The sequence below is a fragment of the Trichechus manatus genome, unplaced genomic scaffold, assembly GCF_000243295.1.
Source record: "Trichechus manatus latirostris isolate Lorelei unplaced genomic scaffold, TriManLat1.0 scaffold00004, whole genome shotgun sequence".
Classification (NCBI taxonomy): Eukaryota; Metazoa; Chordata; class Mammalia; order Sirenia; family Trichechidae; genus Trichechus; species Trichechus manatus.
The window spans coordinates 14,045,639-14,066,514 of NW_004443940.1; the positions used below are offsets into that span (position 1 = coordinate 14,045,639).

At 41.9% G+C, this 20,876-nt stretch overlaps 1 protein-coding gene across 5 annotated transcripts in view; it reads right to left on the reverse strand.

Annotated features, from left to right (window-relative positions):
- ARHGAP25 (Rho GTPase activating protein 25) overlaps positions 1-20,876 on the reverse strand; it is a 118,922-nt gene that overhangs the window by 8,557 nt on the left and 89,489 nt on the right. For all 5 annotated transcript variants that reach the window (XM_023733104.1, XM_023733099.1, XM_023733105.1 and 2 more), the window contains 3 exons: positions 18,809-19,016; positions 2,882-3,014; positions 1,661-1,734 (listed from right to left, as the gene is read on the reverse strand). In XM_023733104.1, the coding sequence (XP_023588872.1) occupies positions 1,661-1,734; positions 2,882-3,014; positions 18,809-19,016 (415 nt within the window). The remainder of the gene's footprint in view (positions 1-1,660; positions 1,735-2,881; positions 3,015-18,808; positions 19,017-20,876) is intronic.

The window sequence follows — 20,876 nt, forward strand, 5'->3', positions numbered from 1 at the left end:
GGGGAACAACATCAGCAGGAGGCAGGATCCAGTTCAGCGAGCTAAAGGGAGATTAGAAGGAACAGAAGCAAATATTTGACTGCCCCTTGTCCTGCCTTTATAGGCTCCTCCCTTAGGCTTCCAGTACTCGTCCCACCCAAGTCTCCTGCGAGGGGAACCTTATTGTGAGAAAGTCTCCAAGATGAGGGATCAAACTACCGTCTTGCTCTCTCCCTCCAATTAGAGTTCCAAGCATTTCTAACTCTCAGTAGGTGCTCAATAACCAACAATAAAATTTTAGTACAAGATCCATTTACGATAATGAATTTTCCACACTTTTCATGCATGAAGCTCTCAGATTCACTGTCAAAAAACTGAACAGATAAGAAAGGAATTTCTAAATAGTCTCTCTCTCTCTCGAAACTATTTAAAAATGGATAAACTAAAACAACATAAAATTCCAAACACAGAGAAATTATTAAATCAATGGTGGTCTGCCCAAATGATGAAACATTATGAAATATTTTGGAGTCATTTACAATCATATTTTTATGACATAGAGAAATACTCATGACATAACATTAAGCAAAAAAAGGCAATATAAATATATATATGTGTATACTATAAAACCCACTGCCATCAAGTTGACCCTATAGGACAGAGTAAAACTGCCCCCACAGGACTTCTAAGAAGCGGCTGGTGGATTTGAACTGCCGACCTTCTAGTTAGCAGCCTGAGCTGTTAACCACTGTGCCACCAGAGCCCCATGTACACTATATATGTATATGTATATATATGTATATATACATATATACACACACACATATATATGTGTATACTCTATACACACAAATACATATATATGCAGACATACACATACATATGTCTATCTACACACATATATTTATATATGTGTGTAGATAGATAGATAGGTATAATTCCAATTTGTATTTAAAAGTGTTCCCATATAGTTATATTGATGTATGAAATGATCTATCACAGAGAGAAAACATCTAGAAGGAAACACGCCCGAGTGTTAATAGTGATTATTTCTGGATGAGGGGATTGTGGGTAGTTTTCATTTTCTTATTTAAAAATTGCTGTAATCCCCTAGTGTCCAAATCACACATCTGATACATTTATAATTTGGAAACCACAACGGATTACTTGTTAAAAATAAAGATAAATTTCAGTTCCATCTGGAATGAAGGTCCAGGGTCCCAATCGCTATGTCTGATCAATCCGCCTGCTAGATGTTTCCATGGAGATGGTACGCAGCCATCCCAGAAAGGGTTTGAGGAAAATAAAAAGGGTGGCCTGGAATGAAGGTTTCGGGGGTGCTAAATTATGGCTCACAGTTAGGAAGATGGGAGAGAATTCTAGAAACACTGTAAAGATTCTGGGTTCTCTTGCATGTCCCAGGACTCTGGGCAGCACTGGGGCAGGCCTGAAGGAGGAAGCACAACCATTTTGTACCGTCTGAATTTTCAGGTGATCCTTCATCTTATCTTCTGGAAATAGGAAGCTACCTCAGTGCTATGAATAGACTTCACCTTCCAAAGGTCTGTACAGTAATCTCTGAGTTCACAGAGAAACTCACTCCTCCTTCAACAAGGTCTTCTTTCTGACATGGCTGAAACTGTGGCTCATCACCTTGGAATGAACAGCATGGGACTCTCACCTGCAGATGTAGCTCAGGAGGTTGTAGTTGTCTGGGGGGAGGATGGAGAGCTGCTTCATCATCTCCTGCTGAGCCTGGGAAGAGATTTTTGACACCAGTAATGGAGCCTGCGCACTTGCTGGCAGAAACCCTGGAACATGAGCAGATCTGCCCGGAAGCGACACTTGGGCAGTCACTCCTGCTCCTGTAGCTTTTTTTTTTTTTAATTTTCATTTTGAAATAATTATAAATTCATAGGAAGTTGCAAAAATAGTATAAAGAGGCTCAAAGATTTTTGTGTATTTTTTTGTCTGTTATTATGCTCCCTGGAAGCTGTGAGCTAGTCCAAGGCAAGAATGACGTGTCAGCTCTTGCACACAATAACTGTTTGCTGAACGAATGCTTGAGATGTAACACTCCAATAAAAACTGAACCATAATCAAGTATCTCAAAATCACTTTAAAAGTGGTGAGAGAAGGAGGATATTTCTGAAAAGGATTTTGAGTAAAACGGCTTTGCTGAGACCTTCTGGGACTCCAGGAGAGTCTGATCAAGCTGATGGGTGGGTGCGAAGTTGGACTGCTCAGCTCTGTGCTGACCTTGAGCATCAGGGATGATGAGATAAGGAATGCATGTGTCAGGGAGAGGAAGAACCCAGAGGTTTTTTTTTGTTGTTGTTGTTCTTTTCAGCCACAGCTGCCTATAGGGTCCGTAATCACCATCTGTAACACTGCATGCTCACGAGCGTGCACAAACTCACATGAGGCTGGGGCTCTCCTCAAGCCTGAGCAGCTCCTCCTCACAGAACTCGAGGAAATGTGCCCCACAGCCTTGTCAGCCTGTAAGCAATCCCCCGGTGCAGACCCTCTGTATTCAAATTCAGTTAGCAAGGGCATCCAGAGTGCCTGCCTTATTCCCAATACTGAGATTTTCTTCTCCTCGGTTTAGTCAAGTGAATTCTTTGCAAAGGTTGCTATAGACTCGCCCCTCTCATTCACCACCCCCACCACATTTTCACCAGTAAGGAAGGCCTTGGTCCCTCTGCAGTGTCAAATGTGTGTTGCAATTGATGAAGAAATTCTCAAATATGCTGAGATTGAGAAAAGTTGGTAGAAGCAGGTCTAAAGTGGAAGTCATTGTCAGAAAGGTATGGGGCCTCCCCATCCACTGTTGCCTACCAGAGTAGTGTTACAGGAAACCAATTATGTTCTTCCAAAGCAAGACAACTAATGAGATACAAACCTTTGCCTCATCCGCATTCATGAGCTGTCCACAGAGCAGAAACCCCTCATATTGGCTCCAGGGAACCACCGGCTCTGGGAGGTCTCGGAGGTAGAGTTTTAACAGGGAGGCCACTGTGTGTACATCTGTGTCTCTGGAAGACAATAAGCAATGCTCTTTGAATGGGAACTCCAGAACTGTCCTCACCTCCACCCCGGTTATCTATTGAATAGAATCCTGGGTTCCAAAGGGAAGCTTTCCAGAGGAGTAGAGTAGTAAGGCTATATCCCATGACCTGCCTGCCAGTTTGCTGTACTGTGGTGGCTTGTGTGTTGTTATGATGATGGAAGATATGCCACAAGTATTTCAGGTACCAGCAGGATTACCCATGGTGGACAGGTTTCAGCAGAGCTTCCAGACTAACAGACTAGAAGAAAGGCCTAACGATCTACTTACAAAAATTAGTCAGTGGAAAACCCTGTGGATCAAAATTGAGTATTGTCCAGTATAGTTCTGGAAGATGAGTCCCATAGGTTGGAATGCACAACACAATGGCTGCAACAATGGATTCAAGCATGCCAATAATCATGAAGATGGCACAGGACTGGGCAGCATTTTGTTCTGTTGTATAGGGGGCCACCACGAGTCAGAGATGACTGGATGGCAACTAACAATAACAACAACAAAGATGTACGAAGCCATAACATGTTTGCCAATGTCCCCTCCTGCAATAACAACCCCCAACACTCTTTCCTCTATCTCTTCCCCCAGATGCCTGAAAGGTAAGGTCAAGGTCCACTTTTTCATTAAACTTTTTAAAACTATTATAGTCTTCTTTGGTGTCTTCTTTCTTTAAGCTACTTGGTACCTCAAAATTTAGCATTATTTAATTAATCTCTAATTTTTCATGTGTTAATGTCTCCATATCCACGGTTCGTTGACATCTTCACTCCCCTAGAAGGCTCTAAATTGTTCTAGGATTCCTTCCTTCATTTACTCAATCATTCATTTAATCAATAAGCATTGAGTGCCTGCTAGGTGCAAGATGCTGTGCCAGGTGCTGGGATTTCAGTAATGAACCTGAGGGATGCACAGGACCCCTGGTCTCACTGAGCCACAGGGCAGTGTGCGACACAAACATTACCAGATCCTGACAGGTGCTATGATAAGGGAAGCACAAGACCCAGGACCATATGGAAGTACGGAGAAGGGGCACCCAACTCATACTTGGGAAACTGTAGCAGAACCTTAGATGAAACTTGAAGAGTGACAAGGAGTTACCCAAGAACAGAGGTACAGCACGGGCAGACAGCATGTGTATCCGCCTGGAGGGTGGAAAGAGGAGGCCCTGGTGCAGAAACCAAGACAACATTCACGTGATTTCCTGAGTGACTGAAAGAGCCACAGGCTCTTCAGTTCATCTTCTCAGCTTTGCAGCAGCAGTTGGCAAACCATGGCCCACCAGACAAATCAGGCCTGCTGCCTCTACTTGCATGGCCTGAGAGCTAAGACTGGTTCTTACATTTTTAAACAGTTGGGGGGGAAAAAAAAAAAGATGAATATCTCATGATGTGAAAATTACATGAAATCCATGTTTCAGTGTCCATAAATAAAGTTTTATAGAAATACAGCCACGCTCATTCATTCACCTGTGGTCTATGGCTGCTTTCACGCTGTAACAGCAGAGTTGAGTAGTTGCGACAGAGACCATTTGGCCTGCAAAACCTGACATATTTAACATACGGCCCTTAAGTAAAAGTTTGCTGACCTTTGGCTTACAGGGTCATTGCATTTACTCCACAGTGCTACAAGAGAAAATAAGTCTGAATCTACCATATACTTGAAGATCGTTAGTGAAAAAGTGCTTATTCCCTTTATATCAAGACAAAATGGCCTTCTTGGGAGGCAATGCTGGTAGTATTTCAATGTGGTAAGAGGTCTAGACAATGAGTGTCTCCTTGGTTTCAGTGATGGGAAATATAAAATACCAGTACCAGTTTCCATCAAGTCAACTCTGATGAATGGCGACTCCATGTGTGTCAGAGTAAGAACTGTGCTCCATAGGGTTTTCAATGGCTGATTTTTTTGAAGTAGATCGTTAGCCCTGTCTTTAGTGGTGCCTCTGGGTGGATTTGAGCCTCCAACATTTTAGTTAGCAGTTGAGCACTTAACCACTTGCACTATCCAGAGACTCCGAATATAAAATAGGGAGGGTGGAAATGCCTCATGGATGGGAGAGGAGAGAGGTGGATTAGATAGGAGAGGAAGGGAGCCAGTAGAGATAGCAGAAACAAGAGCACTAGGGCTTGGCTGCAAAGCTCTGTCTTTGCGTTTCATGTAAAAATTTTTATTGGTGTTTTAGACAGACAATTGTTGGAGGTGTCTTCAGAAAAGGCTCCCCCTTTGTAGCCCATGAATTCTCTACCACAAAAGGAGAACAGGAGCTGGCACAGAGCCCCTTTCTATGCTCCACCTGGTATTCCCCAGGAAATCTTGGGTGGGAACTGTTCACTTAATGTGGGGTTTCTGCTGAGTCACTGCCTGAAAATATCCCTGGGTGAAGCAAGGCTGGGAAAAGTACCTCTGTGAACATACATGGAAAAATTCCCAAGGAAGTGCAGAAAGACAACCAGCCGATAATTTGCCCAAGTGGTATCTTTTAGGATCACTGCATTTCGGTCCACCCAATTGTCTTAATCTAAACCCAAGATTCCAGTTTGATTTGGGTCTTTCCCTCCATCCCTCCATCCAATTATTCTCCCAAATTCCCTCAATTCTACTACCCAAATGCCACGCGAATCCCTCTAAGTCTTTCCCCACTTTCACTACTCTGTTTCAGAACGCCATCATCTTTTGCCAGGATTACTGCCCCAGTCTCCTATCTGGTCTCCCTGCTTCCAGTGTTCATGTACCAGCCCACTGTCCACTGCCTGGCCCAGCCCTAACACTCAAAACTCACCCACAGAATGAATGCAGAAATAAAGAATTCTAAATGAGAAGAACAGTGTAAGTAATAAATCCAAAACCTCTCTCTTTTGCTGGAATAGGCAAATGCACAGAGACCAAATTTATTAGTGGTTACCAGGGGTATGTGAGAGGGAAAAGTGGGGAGTTATTTCTTAAAGGGCACCGAGTTTCTGTAAAGGGTGATGAAAAAAATTGGAAACAGATAGTGGTGATGGCTGTACAACACGGTGAACGTAATTAATGTCACTGAAATGTACATGTAAAAATGGTTGAAATGGTAAATGTTTTGTTTTATATATTTCACCACAGTAAAAAAATATTCAAAACAAAAAATCTGGACCTTCTGAAGAAAAACAAAAATAAGAGAAAAGGTAAACTACTAGATAGTTTAATCAGGAGAAACCAAGACAGCAGCAATATCCATGTTAGAAAAGAGAAAGGATTATAACCACAAGTATAATATTGATATTTTAAAGTAATAATAAAAGGACACAATTATGTAAATCATCTTGAAACACTGAAATCTGCAGAAGCCTTCCCAATTCATGTCACCTAGCCCAGATAGTGCTGATAAGCACTGACTGCTTAGCCAGGCTCTTTCTTCCTGTTTGTTGAGTCTCAGCTTAAATGTCATTTTCTAGGGGCACTTCCTACACCCACCAGACCATGTCAAAGTTCCTCTGTTGTAAGTTCTCCTTGTATCCTCTATTTTTCATTTTTAGCTTTTAACATGTGAAAATTATATAGTTACTTCTGTGAATTTTTAGTTTAATGTCTGTGCCCCATTGCAATAGGGCTGATTCGGACAGCACTGCTAGGTTCTAAGCTGCCAGCAGGATTTTTCTTGACTGTGCTATTCCTCCAACCCAAGGAAGTATCTTTAAATGAATGAATTAAAAAACAATAATAAACTCAAGAACTAACAGCAAAGCAGGAGCCAGGTGGCTTCTAAGGTCAACACCTGATCCACCAGGGATCACCAAGTTTCTGCTGGCCCTTCCCTTCTAAACTGATGCTTATAATGTGGCATGCCTGTATGTCAATTTTTCACAGAAATATAGGTATCAGGAGTGTATCAGTTTTGTGGCCAGGCAGAATCCAGCCCAGCAGGAGCTTAACACAGAGATTCTGTACTCATATTTATACTGTTTGATGAGAATAGGCACTAGAATCTGGCAAATAATCGATGCTTTGGTTTTCAATTAATTTGGGGCTCTCAGGGTGGAAGCAAGTATATGACCAATGTAGGGAAACTAGATGATTATCCATAAGGCATTATGTCGGGGTCACTAGGAAGGAGCTTCTGACCTCCCAACTCTTCTCTCTTCTATCAACTGATTCCTAAAATTCATTTTAGAGAGAAAAAAAAAAAAATTCATTTTACCTTCAGCCATGGCAAAGATTTACAAAGTCGACAACCTAGGAGAGGTGGACAAAGCTGGCAAATTAATTCTGAAGTGAAAGTGATCACTAATAGATCATTTCCTGAGAGTGAGTCTGGCGTGGAGGTGGGAGAAGGGACCAAGCTTGGGGCTGTGTTAACCTGAATGCAAACAGGGGAAAGGGAGGGGCCCAGCAGTCAGAAGACGTAAGGCCAAGTCTTTAGTGCCCAGGAAAGAGCTGCTCAATCTTGGGCAAGGTGCTTACTCTATCTAAGGCTACTTCATCACTGGAGAAGGGCAATGACCCTGTTTGTTCTCCAGCTTTGTAGTGAAGATCAAATCAGAAAATGTGTGTGAAAGTAATTTTAAAACTCTCTACTCTTGTGGAATATTAGGCATTAAAACCACACCACAAAGGGCACAGAAATAGAAAGTCAGGCAGCAAAGACGAAATAAGCAGATTCTACAACTGGGCCCGGGGCAAAAGTCCAAGAAGCCTTGCCCTGGTAATCTGTGGGTGGAAGAGAAGTTTCCCTTAATCTGAAACATGCTCTTAGAGGAAACCTCTGCTCCTAATATGTACAAATGTAGCTAAGTAACAAGAATTAAACAAAGACCAGTCACACCTCCCCAAATCACACCTGTCCTCTCAAGAGACGTGTAGATCCAAGAGTTGGCCCTGGAAGAATCCTGAAGAAGCCCGGGGACTCTTCCTATTTATGGATGTATAAATTCTATCCCTCAGCTCTAGGGGTGGAAATCTCTCAGCAACATGTGGAGACTTTCCTCCTTCCAGCCCAAAGCATTTCATAGGAATCAGCAACTCTGACCAAGCCACCCAAGCTGACTTTACAGGTGCAAAAGCTAAAGCCTAGGGCAGTCATCTGGCACACCAGAGTAATCAACTCTATTCCTGTTTACATTGCTTTAGCAACAACCTGCCTATATCTTTTGATCAATTCAAAACTAATTAAAAGCAGAGGCAGAGTCAACATGGGAACTATAGACAGAAGCACCAAACCATCCCTCTGCAGCCAAGACCAGAAAAACTAAATAAAGCAGATAAAAACGTCAATCCTGGAACCCTAAATGTCAAATGAAAGGATAAAGAACTCGATCAAGCACCGAATGGAATAAGAAACTGACAGAGGAACAGAGAACGAGGAGAGCTATGGAGTGGAAGTCCCCTACCAGTTAAAGTGGCATAGATTCACCATCATGGACTACAGACACCAAGGACCATAGACAAGGAGTCGGGAAGGCAACTTCACAGATCTCCCAACAGGAGATAGAGCATCCAGTAAGCAGGGATACACGCTTTCCCACCCCTCACCCTTCTTCCCTCTACACAGCCTCTACCATTTTCCAACAGGACACGGTCGGTCAGCCAGAGAGACACCAGCTCACTGCCGCCCGGGTCAGCCCCACCCATAATGGCCGGTTCCCTCAGCACCATATATATATATTTTTGTTATTTTTTTTCTTCTCTCTTTCCCTTCCTTCTTTTCCTTTCTCCCACCCAGCTAGCCCTGTGCGCCATCCCTCTCCTCTTCTCGATGGGCTGTCTTGAACCACTCAGCCAGACAGCGAACAGCACAGCTTCCCCAGTTCCGTGATGCCCCCACCAGCTGGCTCTCTCGGTGCCATTTTTTTTCTTTTCTTTCTTTTTCTTTATGTTTCTTCTCTCTCTCTCCCTTCCTTCCTTCCCTTTCTCCCTCACACCTAGCCCCATGTGCTGCCCCTGCTGCTTTTCGATGGGCTGTGCCACACTGCTTGGCTAGAGAGCCACCAACACACAGCCTCTCCAGGTTTGTGCCGCCCCCACCGGCTGGCTCCTTCAGTGTCATATTTTTGTTTGTTCTCTCTATATCCTTTCCTTTCTCCCACCCACCTATCCCGTGTGCTGTCCTCATCCCTTCTCGAAGGGCTAAGCTGCACTGCTTGGCTAGAGAGCCACCAGCACATGGCCTCCCCGGGTCTGCATAGTCCCCACCAGCCAGCCCCCTCAGTGCCATATTTTTTTAGTTTGTTTGCTTTGTTCTTTTTTTTTTCCTCTTTCTTCTCTCTCTTTCCCTCCTTTCCTTTCCTTTCTCCTGTTCACCTAGCCCTGTGTGCTACCCCAACCCCTTCTCAAAGGGCTGTGCTGCACAGTTCATCTAAAGAGCCACTGGCACGCCACCTCTTGGGTCTGTGCTACCGTCACCAGCCGGCTCCCTCAGCATCATTGGTTGGTGTTGTTGTTTTTGTTGTTTCTTCTCTCTCTTGCCCTTCCTTTTTCTCCTTTCTCCCATCCACCTAGCCCACTGCACTGCTCCCCCTTTTTGAGGGGCCATGCTGCACTGCTCTGTTAGAGAGTCACTGGCACATAGCCTCCCCAGGTCTGTGCCACCCCCACAAGCTAGCTCCCTGAGTGCCATATTTTTAATTTTTCTTTATCTTTCCCTTTCTCCCTTTTCCTTCTCCCTCTCTTCTTGGCCCTATGCTGCTTCCACACCTCCCTGAGAGGCCATGCCATGCTGCCTGGCAAGGGAGAGACCAGCTTTGCCACCCGGATTCCACCCTGTCCTCAACAGCCAGCTCCCTCAACACCAGATTAATTTTTGTTATTGTTGTTTTGTTTTGTTTCTTCTCACTCTTTCCCTTCTTTCCTTTTCTTTCTCCCACCCATGTACCCCATGTGCTGCCCATGCACCTTCTCGACAGGCCGAACTGCACCACTGAGCTAGAGAGCACCAGCACACGGCCTCTCTGGATCTGCCCCGCCCCCACCAGTTGATTAACACCATGCCTCCATTTTATTTAATTTATTTTTCCCTTCTTTTTTTTGTTTTTTGTTTTACTTCTGTTTCTCTCTCTTCTTTCTCTCTCCCACTTAGCTCTACACATCACATCCTCTCCCTTCCTTCCTGCCTATCTGCACCATGTGCTGAGTGCCATGCCCCTGAGTAGCAACAGTGTGGACTCCTGGACCCCCGGATCCCACCACACACTGCCACTCAACCCCACCCCACCAAACCAGTTCATGCCACAGATGACCCATCCTCCATCCCCCCGCTGGACCTGCCCTGCTGCACAATAGCTGAGTGGCTGGCCCTGCCTATCTGGAAAAGGTGGTGAGAAGTATTGTGCCCAAAGGTGAGCAAGCAATAAAATACATCCAGCCCACTTGCCCAGACATAAGCAAATAAAACAAAAAGGCAGGACAAAACAAACAAATCTAACATCAATAAATGAAGAAAATAATTGATGAATGTCCTGGAGACAGCAGACAATATCAAAGCATATAAAAACACAAGACAGGATGGCTCCAGGAAGTAACCAAAATAAAACACCAGATGACCTTTCAGTAGAAGAAAAGGCACCGGAACTACCTGATAGGGAATTCAAAAGTCTAATATTCAGGCCTCTCCAAGAGATTAGGAAAGAGATGAAGGAAAACACAGACAAAAATAAGGAAAAAATAGACAAAACCATGGAACATACAGACAAAATCATGGAAAAGACAGATAGAGCAATGGAAGAATTCAAGAAAATAATACAGGAACAAAATGTTAAAATAAACAGACAACTAGGAATTATACAAAAACAGCAATCAGAGATCCAAAAGATAAACAACAAGATTTCAAAAATGGACAGTCAATAGAAGGTTTTAGAAGCAAATTTGAAACAATGGGAGACAATGAAATTAAAGACAAATCCTCGGATACCACTTTGTTTGAGGAAAAATCAGAAAAAAGAATGAAGAAAACTTGAGAACAATGTGGGATACAATCAAGAGCAAAAATGTGTGTGTGATCAGAGTTCCAGAACAGGGAGACAAAACGGAAAGCACAGAGAGGATCACTAAAGATTTGCTGCCAGTAAACATCCCTAATATCATGAAAGATGAAAAGCAGACCATCCAAGAAGCTTAACGAACTCCATATAGGATAGACTCCAAAAGAAAATCACCAAGACATATCATAATCACACTCACCAAAACCAAAGACAAAGAAAAAATCCTGAGAGCAGTGAAAAAAAAAAACGAGAAGTCACATACAAAGGGGAAACAATAAGACCAAGCTCTGATTACTCGGCAGAAACCATGAAGGCAAGAAGGCAATGGGATGACATATATAAAACCTTGAAAGAAAAAAATTGCCAACCAAGAATAATATATCCTGCAAAACTCTCACTCACACATGATGATGAAATTAAGACTTTTCCACATAAACAGAAATTAAGGGAATATGTAAAAACCAAATCAAACTTACAAGAATAATTAAAAGGAGTCCATCAGTTAGAGAGGAAACAACATCAGACAACAACCTGAATCTAGGACATAGGATAGCATCAGGCAGATACCAACCTGGGTAATGAACTCTCAATGATTAAAAAAAAAAAACCTGAAAGATTTATAACAGGGAACCAAAGATGTCAATTTGTAAATGACAATGTCAGAACAATAAAATAGGGAATAAATGGTGTAGGCATAGAACTTTCACATGGAGAGAAAGTCAAGTCAATATCAAGTAATAAAAGACAGGTTTAAACTTAGGTAGATTTCAAGGAAATCACAAAGAAAGTTAACAAATCTACTCATCAAAATGAAGAAAACATAAAGTATCAGTAAATACAAAATCTACAAAATGAAAGAAACTTAAAAACAAAATCCATAAACAAAAGGTATTCAGCACAGGAGTGTAAGAGGAACAAAGAAAACGTCAGTCAGCACCACAAATACAAGCACTACAAAATGACAGCAATAAATTCACAGCTATCAATAACTACACTGAGAATAAACGGCTTAATGCACTCATGAAGAGAGAGAGTGACAGAATGGATTGAAGAAACAGGACCCATCAATATGCTGTCTATGAGAGACACACCTTAGAAAAAATACATAAATTTATTAAAAATCAAAGGATGGAAAAAAAATATCAAGCAAACAGCAACCAAAAAAGAGCAGGAATGGCAATACTAATCTCAGATAAAATAGACTTTAAAACAAAATCCACCATAAAAGACAAGAAAGGATATTATATAATGATTAAAGGGACAATCCACCATGAGGACATAACCGTAATAAATATCTACATAATCAATGACAGTGCTCCAAAATACATAAAACAAACTCTAACAGCACTGAAAAGAGAAACTGACAGTTCCACAATAACAGAAGACTTCAAAATATCACTCTCGGTAAAGGACAGAACATCTATAATGAAACTCAACAAAGATACAGAAGATCTAAATACCACAATCAACCAACTTGATCTCATAGACATATATAGGACTCTTCACCCAAGAACAGCAAAGCATACATTCTTTTCCAACGCACATGGAACATTCTCTAGAATAGACCACATCTTAGGCCACAAAGCAACTCTCAACAAAATCCAAAACACTGACATACTACAAAGCAACTTCTCTGATCACAACACTATAAAAGTACAATTAATAACAAGAAGAGAAAGGGAAAAAAATCAAATACATGGAAACTGAATAGCACCCTGCTTAAAAACCAGTGAGTAATACAAAAATCAAAGATGGAATCAAAAAATTCCTAGAACAAACAAGAATGAAAATACATCACACAAAAACTTTTGAGATACAGAAAAGGCATTGGTTTGAGGTCAATTTATAACAATAGACTGCATCAAATTTATAATTATATCAATTTATAACTATAGCATACATCAAAAAAGAAGAAAAGTACAAAATCAAAATACTAGCTATACAACTCAAACAAATAGAGAACAGCAAAAGAAGCCCACAGCCACTAGAAGAAAGGAAATAATAAAGATCAGACCAGAAAAAAATTAAATACAGAATATAAAAACAACAGAAAGAATCAACAAAACTAAAAGTTGGTTCTTTGAAAGGATCAACAAAATCAACAAACCATTGGCCAAACTGACAAAAGAAAAACAGGAGAGAAAGCAAATAACCCAAATAAGAAACAAAATGGGGGACATTACAACAGACCCAACTGAAATAAAAAGGATCACAACAAAGTACTATGAGAAACTATATGCCAACAAATTTGAAAACCTAGAGGAAATGAACAAATTTCCAGAAACAGACTACCTACCTAAACTAACAGAAACTGAGGTAGAAAATCTGAACAGACCCTTAACAACAGAAGAGATTGAAAAGGTAATTAAAAAAAAAAAAAAAAGAAAACTTCCAACAAAAAAAAGTTCTGGTCAGATGGCTTCACTAGAGAGTTCTACCAAACATTCAGAGAAGAGCTCACACCACTACTATTCAAATTATTTCAGAACATAGAAAAGGAAGGGATACTTCCAAACTCATTCTATAAAGCCAGCATAACCCTTATACCAAAACCAGGCAAAGACAACCCAAAAAAAGAAAATTACAGACCAATATCCCTCATGAATATAGATGCAAAAATTCTCAACAATATCCTAGCCAATATAATTCAGTATTGTACAAAAAAAATAATACACCACAACCAAGTGGGATTCATACCAGGTATGCAAGGAAGGTTCAACCTTAGAAAATCAATCAATGTAATCCACCACAAAAATGAAACAAAAGAAAAAAATCACATGATCATCTCAATCCATGCAGAAAAGGCATTCGATAAAGTCCAGCACCGATTCCTGATAAGAACTCTCAATATAATAGGAATAGAAGGGAAATTCCTCAACAGCCAACATCATTCTCAATGGAGAGAGGTTGAAAACATTCCCCCTGAAAATTGGAACATGACCAAGGATGCTCTTTATCACCACTCCTATTTAACATTGTGCTAGAAGTCCTAGCTAGAGCAATAAGGCAAGAAAAAGAAATAAAGGGTAAACTACATTGGTAAGGAAGAAGTAAAACTATTCCTTTTTGCGGATGATATGATACTATATACAGAGAACCCAAAAGACTCCACAAGAAAACTACTGGAACTAACAGAAAGATTCAGCAGAGTAGCATGATACAAGATAAACGTTTAAAAAAATCAGTTGGATTACTACACACCAATAAAGAGAACTATAAAAGGAAATCAGGAAAGCAATGCTATCTATAATAAACCAAAAAAACCAAACCTGTTGCCATCTAGCCAATTCCAACTCATAGAGACCCTATAGGACAGAGTAGAACTGCCCCATAGAGTTTCCAAGGAGCAGCTGGTAGATTTGAACTGCTGACCTTTTGGTTAGCAGCCAAGCTCTTAACAGCTCTTAACTACTACGCCACCAGGGCTCTAGGCCATTTATAATAGCCCATAAAAAAATAAAATACTTAGGGATAAATCTAAGCAGGGATGTCAAAGACCTATGCAAAGAAAACTACAAGACACTACTGTAAGAAAACAAGAGACCTACATAAAATGAAAAACATACCATGTTCATGGATAAGTAGACTCAATATTATGAAAATGTAAATTCTACCGAAAGCAATCTACGAATAAATTGCAATCCCAATCCAAATACTGAAAGTACTCTGTAATAAGATGAAAAAATTAATCATTAACTTTATATGGAAAGGAAAGAGGCCTCGGATAAGTAAAGCACTATTGAAGACAAGAATAAAGTAGGAGGCCTCATGCTACCTGACTCAGCACTTACTATACAGCTATGGTAGTCGAAACAGCCTGGTACTGGTACAATGACAGACACATTGACCAATGGAACAATATCAAGAACCCAGATGTAAATCCATCCACCTACAGTCACCTGATCTTCGACAAAGGCCCAAAGTCCATTAAATGGGGAAAAGACAATCTTTTTAACAAATGGTGCTGGCAAAACTGGACGTCCTTCTGTAAAAAAGTGAAACAGGACCCATACCTCACACCATACACAAAAACTAATTCAAAATGGATCAAAGACCTAAATATAAAACCAAAAACTATAAAGATCAAAGAAGAAAAAATAGGGTCAAAGCTACAAGCCCTAATACATGGCATAAATAGGATACAAGCTATAACTAACAATACACAAACACCAGAAGATAAGTCAGATAACTGGGATCTTATAAAAATTAAACACTTGCACTCAACAAAAGACTTCACCCAAAGAGTAAAAAGAGAACCTACAGACTGGGAAAAAATCTCAGGCTATGACATATCCAACAAAGGTCTCATCTCTAAAATCTACAGGAAAATCCAATACCTCTACAACAAAAAGACAAATAATCCAATTAAACAATGGGCAAAGGATATGAACAGACACTTCACCAAAGAAGACATCCAGGCAGCTAACAAACAGATGAGGAAATGGTCGCAATCACTAGCTATTAGAGAAATGCAAATCAAAACTACAACGAGATACCATCTCGCCCCCGACATCACTGGCACGACTCAAAAGAAAAACAGAAAATAACAAATGTTGGGGAGGCTGCAGGGAGACTCGAACTCTCATGCACTGCTGGAGGGACTGCTAAATGGTACAACCATTTTGAAAAATGATATGGTGATTCCTTAAAAAGCTAGAAACAGAAATACCATATGATCCAGCAATCCCACTCCTAGGAATATATCCTAGAGAAATAAGAGCCGTCACATGAATAAACACATGCACACCCGTGCAGCATTATTCACAATAGCAAAAAGATGGAAACAACCTAAGTGCCCATCAACAGATGAATGGATAAACAAACTGTGGTACATATACACAATGGAATACTATGCAAAGATAAAGAACAATGATGAATCTGCGAAACACCTCACAACATGGATGAATCTGGAGGGCATTATGCTGAGTGAAATTAGTCAATCACAAAAGGACAAATACCATATGAGACAACTATTGTAAAAACACATGAAATGTTTCCACATAAAAAGAAACCATCTTTGATGGCTACAAGGGAGGACAGTGGTGGGGAGGAAAAAACACTAACTAGACAATAGATAAGTGGTAACTTTGGTGAAGAATAAGAGTACACCATACTGGGAAAGTCAGCACAACTTGACCAAGGCAAAGTCACAGAAGTTTCACAGACACTTCCAAACTCCCCAAAGGTCTGGATTACTGGGCTGAGGGTTGGGGACCATGGTCTCGGGGGATATCTAGCTCAAATGGCATAACATAGTTCATAAAGAAAATGTTCTACATCCTACTTTGGTGAGTAGCACCTGGGGTCTTCAAAGCTTGTGAGTGGCCATCTAAGATATTCCATTGGTCCCACCCCATCTGGAGAAAGGGAGAATGAAGAAAACCAAAGACATAAGGGAAAAATTAGTCCAAAGGACTAATGGACCACAACTACCACAGCCTCCACTGGACTGAGTCCAGCAGAACTAGATGGTACCTGGCTACCACCACTGATTGCTCTGACAGGGATCACAATAGAGCGTCCCGGATAGAGCTGGAGAAAAATGTAGAACAAAATTCAATTTCACAAAAAAAGACTAGACTTACTGGCCCGATAGAGACTGAAGAAACCCGGAGAGTATGGTCCCTGGACACCCTTTTAACTCAGTACTGAGGTCACTCCTGTGGTTCACCCTTCAGCCAAAGACTAGACAGGTGCATAAAACAAACAATACACGCAGATCAACTATGTATTCGAGACTAAATGGGCACACCAGCCCAGGGGCAAGTACGAGAAGACAGGAGGGGACAGGAAAGCTGGACGAATGGAAATGGGGAACCCACGGTTGAGAAGGGGAGAGAGTTGACATGTCACGGAGTTGGCAACCAATGTCACAAAACAACATGTGCATTAATTGTTTAATGAGAAACTAATTTGCTCTGTAAACCTTCATCTAAAGCACAATAATAATTTAAAAAACTAATTAAAAACATACGAAGAAGTTGAATATACAGCTGGTGAGCAAAAATGAAGGGGCCCTGGTGGCGCAGTGGTTAAAGGGCTCGATTACTAACTGAAGGTCGGTGGTTCAAACCCACCAGCCATTCCACAGGAGAAAGATGTGGCAGTCTGCTTCTGTAAAGATTATAGTCCTGGAAACCCTATGGGGCAGTTTTACTCTGTCCTATAGGGTCATTGTGAATTGGAATCGACTCAGTGGCAGTAGGTTTGGTTTGGTTTGATCATAAATGAACAGGTTCCTGATAATAAAATGTGATTTACAGTGTGGCTGAAACAGCCTTAAATTTAATGCCCATAATCTGCTACAGTTCCAGGAACAACTCCACCTATTGCTTCTCTAGGAGACCCCTGTCAAAATATAACACTCTTGGTAAATAAGCCTATTACATGCCAGGGCAGGAAACATATAAAACCTGTTGTTGTCAAGTCGATTCCAATTCACAGTGACCCTATAGGACAGAAGAGAATTGCCCCATAGGGTTTCCGAGGAGCAGCTGGTGGATTGGAACCGCCAACCTTTTTGGTTAGCAGCCAAGCTCTTAACCACCAGGGCTCCTGGGAAGATACCTGGTGGCCCAAAAAAAGACGGTGACTGTGAGAATGGAGAGAAGCAGATGGGTCTCAGAGACAATTGGGAGGAAGAACAGGCCACACTGGTGCTTGGAGTGGAAGGGGTGGAGAGGGAGCCATGACACTGGGCACACAAGCATGGCACTTTTGTCTTTACAGTTTTTTCAGAATCAGCCCCACTCTTCAGTTCTAAGTAAGTTCTTGGGGAATTTCAACCTTTGGAACCTGGATTGAATTCAGGTTTATGGATTGCTAATTTGGAAAGATCAATCATTCTTGTGCCAACAAGACAAGTGCATGCAGGCAACCAGGGGTGAATATTGTGCAATAGGCAAGGGATGTGCAATGCTGGGGTAGGGGACTGTGCTAGCTGAGCATGGAAGAGAAGAAAAGTTCTGCTGGGTGGCTGGAGGAGGTGGAGTAGGAGAGGGATGGTGGAAGGAATAATATCACTACAGCTGCTATGCTCCAAACAGGGCTGGACAATCTCCACAGAGGAGACTTGGGAGAACCCCAGGCTGCCAAGACGTCAGTATACACTCCCCTCAAAAGGGCCCATAACTAAGTTCAGAATTGTGCTGTAATGGAGTCCTTGTGTGGCGAAAATGGTTAAGTACTCAGCTACAGACCAAAAGGTCAGCGGTTTGCATCCACCCAGAGGAAGCCTGGCAATCTGCTTCCGAAGATCATTGCCATTGAAAACCTTACGGACTATAGTTCTACTCTGACACACATGGGGTCAGCATGAGTTGGAATTGACTCGATGGCAACTGGCTTTTAGGTTGGTGGTCTCCCAAACTAATGAGGAATCCTGGTTCTGGCCACTTTTGGAAACCTGAGTGAGATCAGTGGAGTCCTTGGGTATATTTATGGAGCGTTCTCCAGCACAGCTGAGTCTGTCTGTTCAGACAGTGCAGCTTTCCCATGTTCCTCATCTGCCCCAATGGATGAGCGTTAGGCTAGTCTCCATCTTTCTCCCCTTCCCTTATATCCTAAACTCTGTTGAATATGCCCTGCAAGGCTCTAATTCTGGTCTATACCACCTCTCACGTAAATTGTCAAAATACTCTCCTAACTGTGCTCCAGGCTCCCAAATCCTGAATTACAAGCCAAACAAAAAGCTCTGGTATAAGGCAGGGCTCTTAGAAGCACCTGTGCAAATCCCATAGCTCAACTGGGAAAAGAATTCCTCTCACCCAAGCAGACCAGAGGTGAGGGGAGAGAGGGGACATTGCCGGGGAGGACAGAGTACCTGTCAAAGGAGGGCCGCTCCCCCGCATCAAAAGCATCTCTCAGCTGCTTCACCAGGTTGTCCTGCCCAGGCAGGCGGAAGATGCCCTCCTCATTCAGGCCGTGCTCCCTAATGAACTCCGCACACTTCTCCACCAGGATGGGCACGAGGTGGGGGCCGAATTTCTGTTCATAGGCAACAGTCTCATCCAGGCGCTGGCCAAACACCGCTGGAAAGAGAAAGCACAGAACTGCCTGACGTTCTGACCACTGATAGGTCAAAGTGCTTTGCCTGTTTTTAACTTTCTGCATCACTTATAACTTTGAAGGTTTTAATGCAAAGATAGTAAATAAGATATGGGAGACAAATCATCCATACTATCTCTCGGGGCTGTAAATTTGGGGCAGTCTCTGTCAGACTTCGTCTACTGATCACATTTTTACATAGTTAAAGTAGTCATGTTAACTGAATACTTGTCCAAAAAACCAGTAGCTGGAGGTTCAACTCCAACTAATGGTGGCCCGATGTGTGTCAGACAGAGTAGAACTGTGCTCCATAGGATTTTCAGTGGCTGATTTTTCAGAAGTCAATCGCACCAGGCCTTTCTTCCAAGGTGCCTCTGGCTGGACTCGAACCACCAATCTTTTGAGCAAGTTAATGGGTTGCACCATGCAGGGTCTCAGAGTACTTGTCAGTTGCTAGGAATTGTGCTAAGCACTTTGCGTAGCTATTCTCATTTAATGTTCACAGCAACCCAATGAGGTGAACGTTATGCCCACCTCACTGGTAAGGTCTTAGAGGTAGCAATGAACTTGACAAGGTTAACCAGCTACTGCATGACACAGAATTCAAGCCCAGGCAGTAAACTTAAGAGAATATGTGCTTAACCACAGCAGCTAACAGGTCTTTTTGAATTTCGCTTGCTTTGTACAGCGCTAAAGCACGATAGTCTATCACAGGGATGTCTCATACTGCATTAAAACCATTGCACATTTTTAATAATTTAGGTTGTTTATTACATTTTACTATTATAAATATGGCTGCAGTGAACATGTTCATTTGCCTAGGAGAGTTCCCGGAATGTGCACGGTACAATGCATAATTTCTAACGAATTGCTTAATTAATGAATTAACATGTTGATGGAGGAACACAGGTTTTTCATTCTTTTGAACTACTTCCTTAGGGCAAATTCCCATAGGTAGAATTACCGGGTCAATTGGCTTGAACATTTTTTTCGACTTGATGGTACGTGAACTGTTATCCATATATATACATATATATATATATATATATATATACACACACTTATTTATTATTGTTGTAGTTTAAATGCAGTTTACATTTCAAGTTAGTCTCCCATACAAAAATTTATATGTACATTGTTATGTGACCCTAATTGTTCTCCCCATACTGTGACAGCACACTCCTCCTTTCCACCCTTGATTCCCCATGTCCATTCAACTAGCTCCTAACCCTCTCTGCCTTCCCATCTCACCTCCAGACAGAAGCTGCCCGTTTAGTCTCTTGTATCTACTTAAGCTAAGAGGCACACTCCTCACGAGTATCACTTTATGTCCCACGGTCCAGTCCAATCCCCGTCTGAAGAGTTGGCCTCGGAAATTGTTTTATTCTGGGCTGATAGAGAATCCAGGGGCCATGCTTTCTGGAGTTCCTCCAGTCTCAGTCAGACCCATAAGTCTGGTCTTCTTAATAGAATTTGAGTTCTGCACCCCACCTCTCTCCTGCTCCATCAGGGACTCTCTGTTGTGTTCCCTGTCAGGGCGGTCATTGGTGGTAACCTGGCACCATCTAGTTCTTCTGGTCTCAGGCTGGTGGAGTCTCTGGTTTATGTGGCCCTTTCTGTCTCTTGGGCTAATCCTTTCCTTGTGTCTCTGGTATTCTTCATTCTCCTTTACTCTAGGTGGCTGGGACCAATTGATGCATCTTAGATGTCTGCTTGCAAGCTTTTAAGATCCCAGACGCCACTCACCAAAGTAGGATGCAGAACATTTTCTTAATAAGCTTTGTTATGTCAATTTGACCTAGATGTCCCCTAAAAGCATGGTCCCCAGATCCCTACCCCTGCTA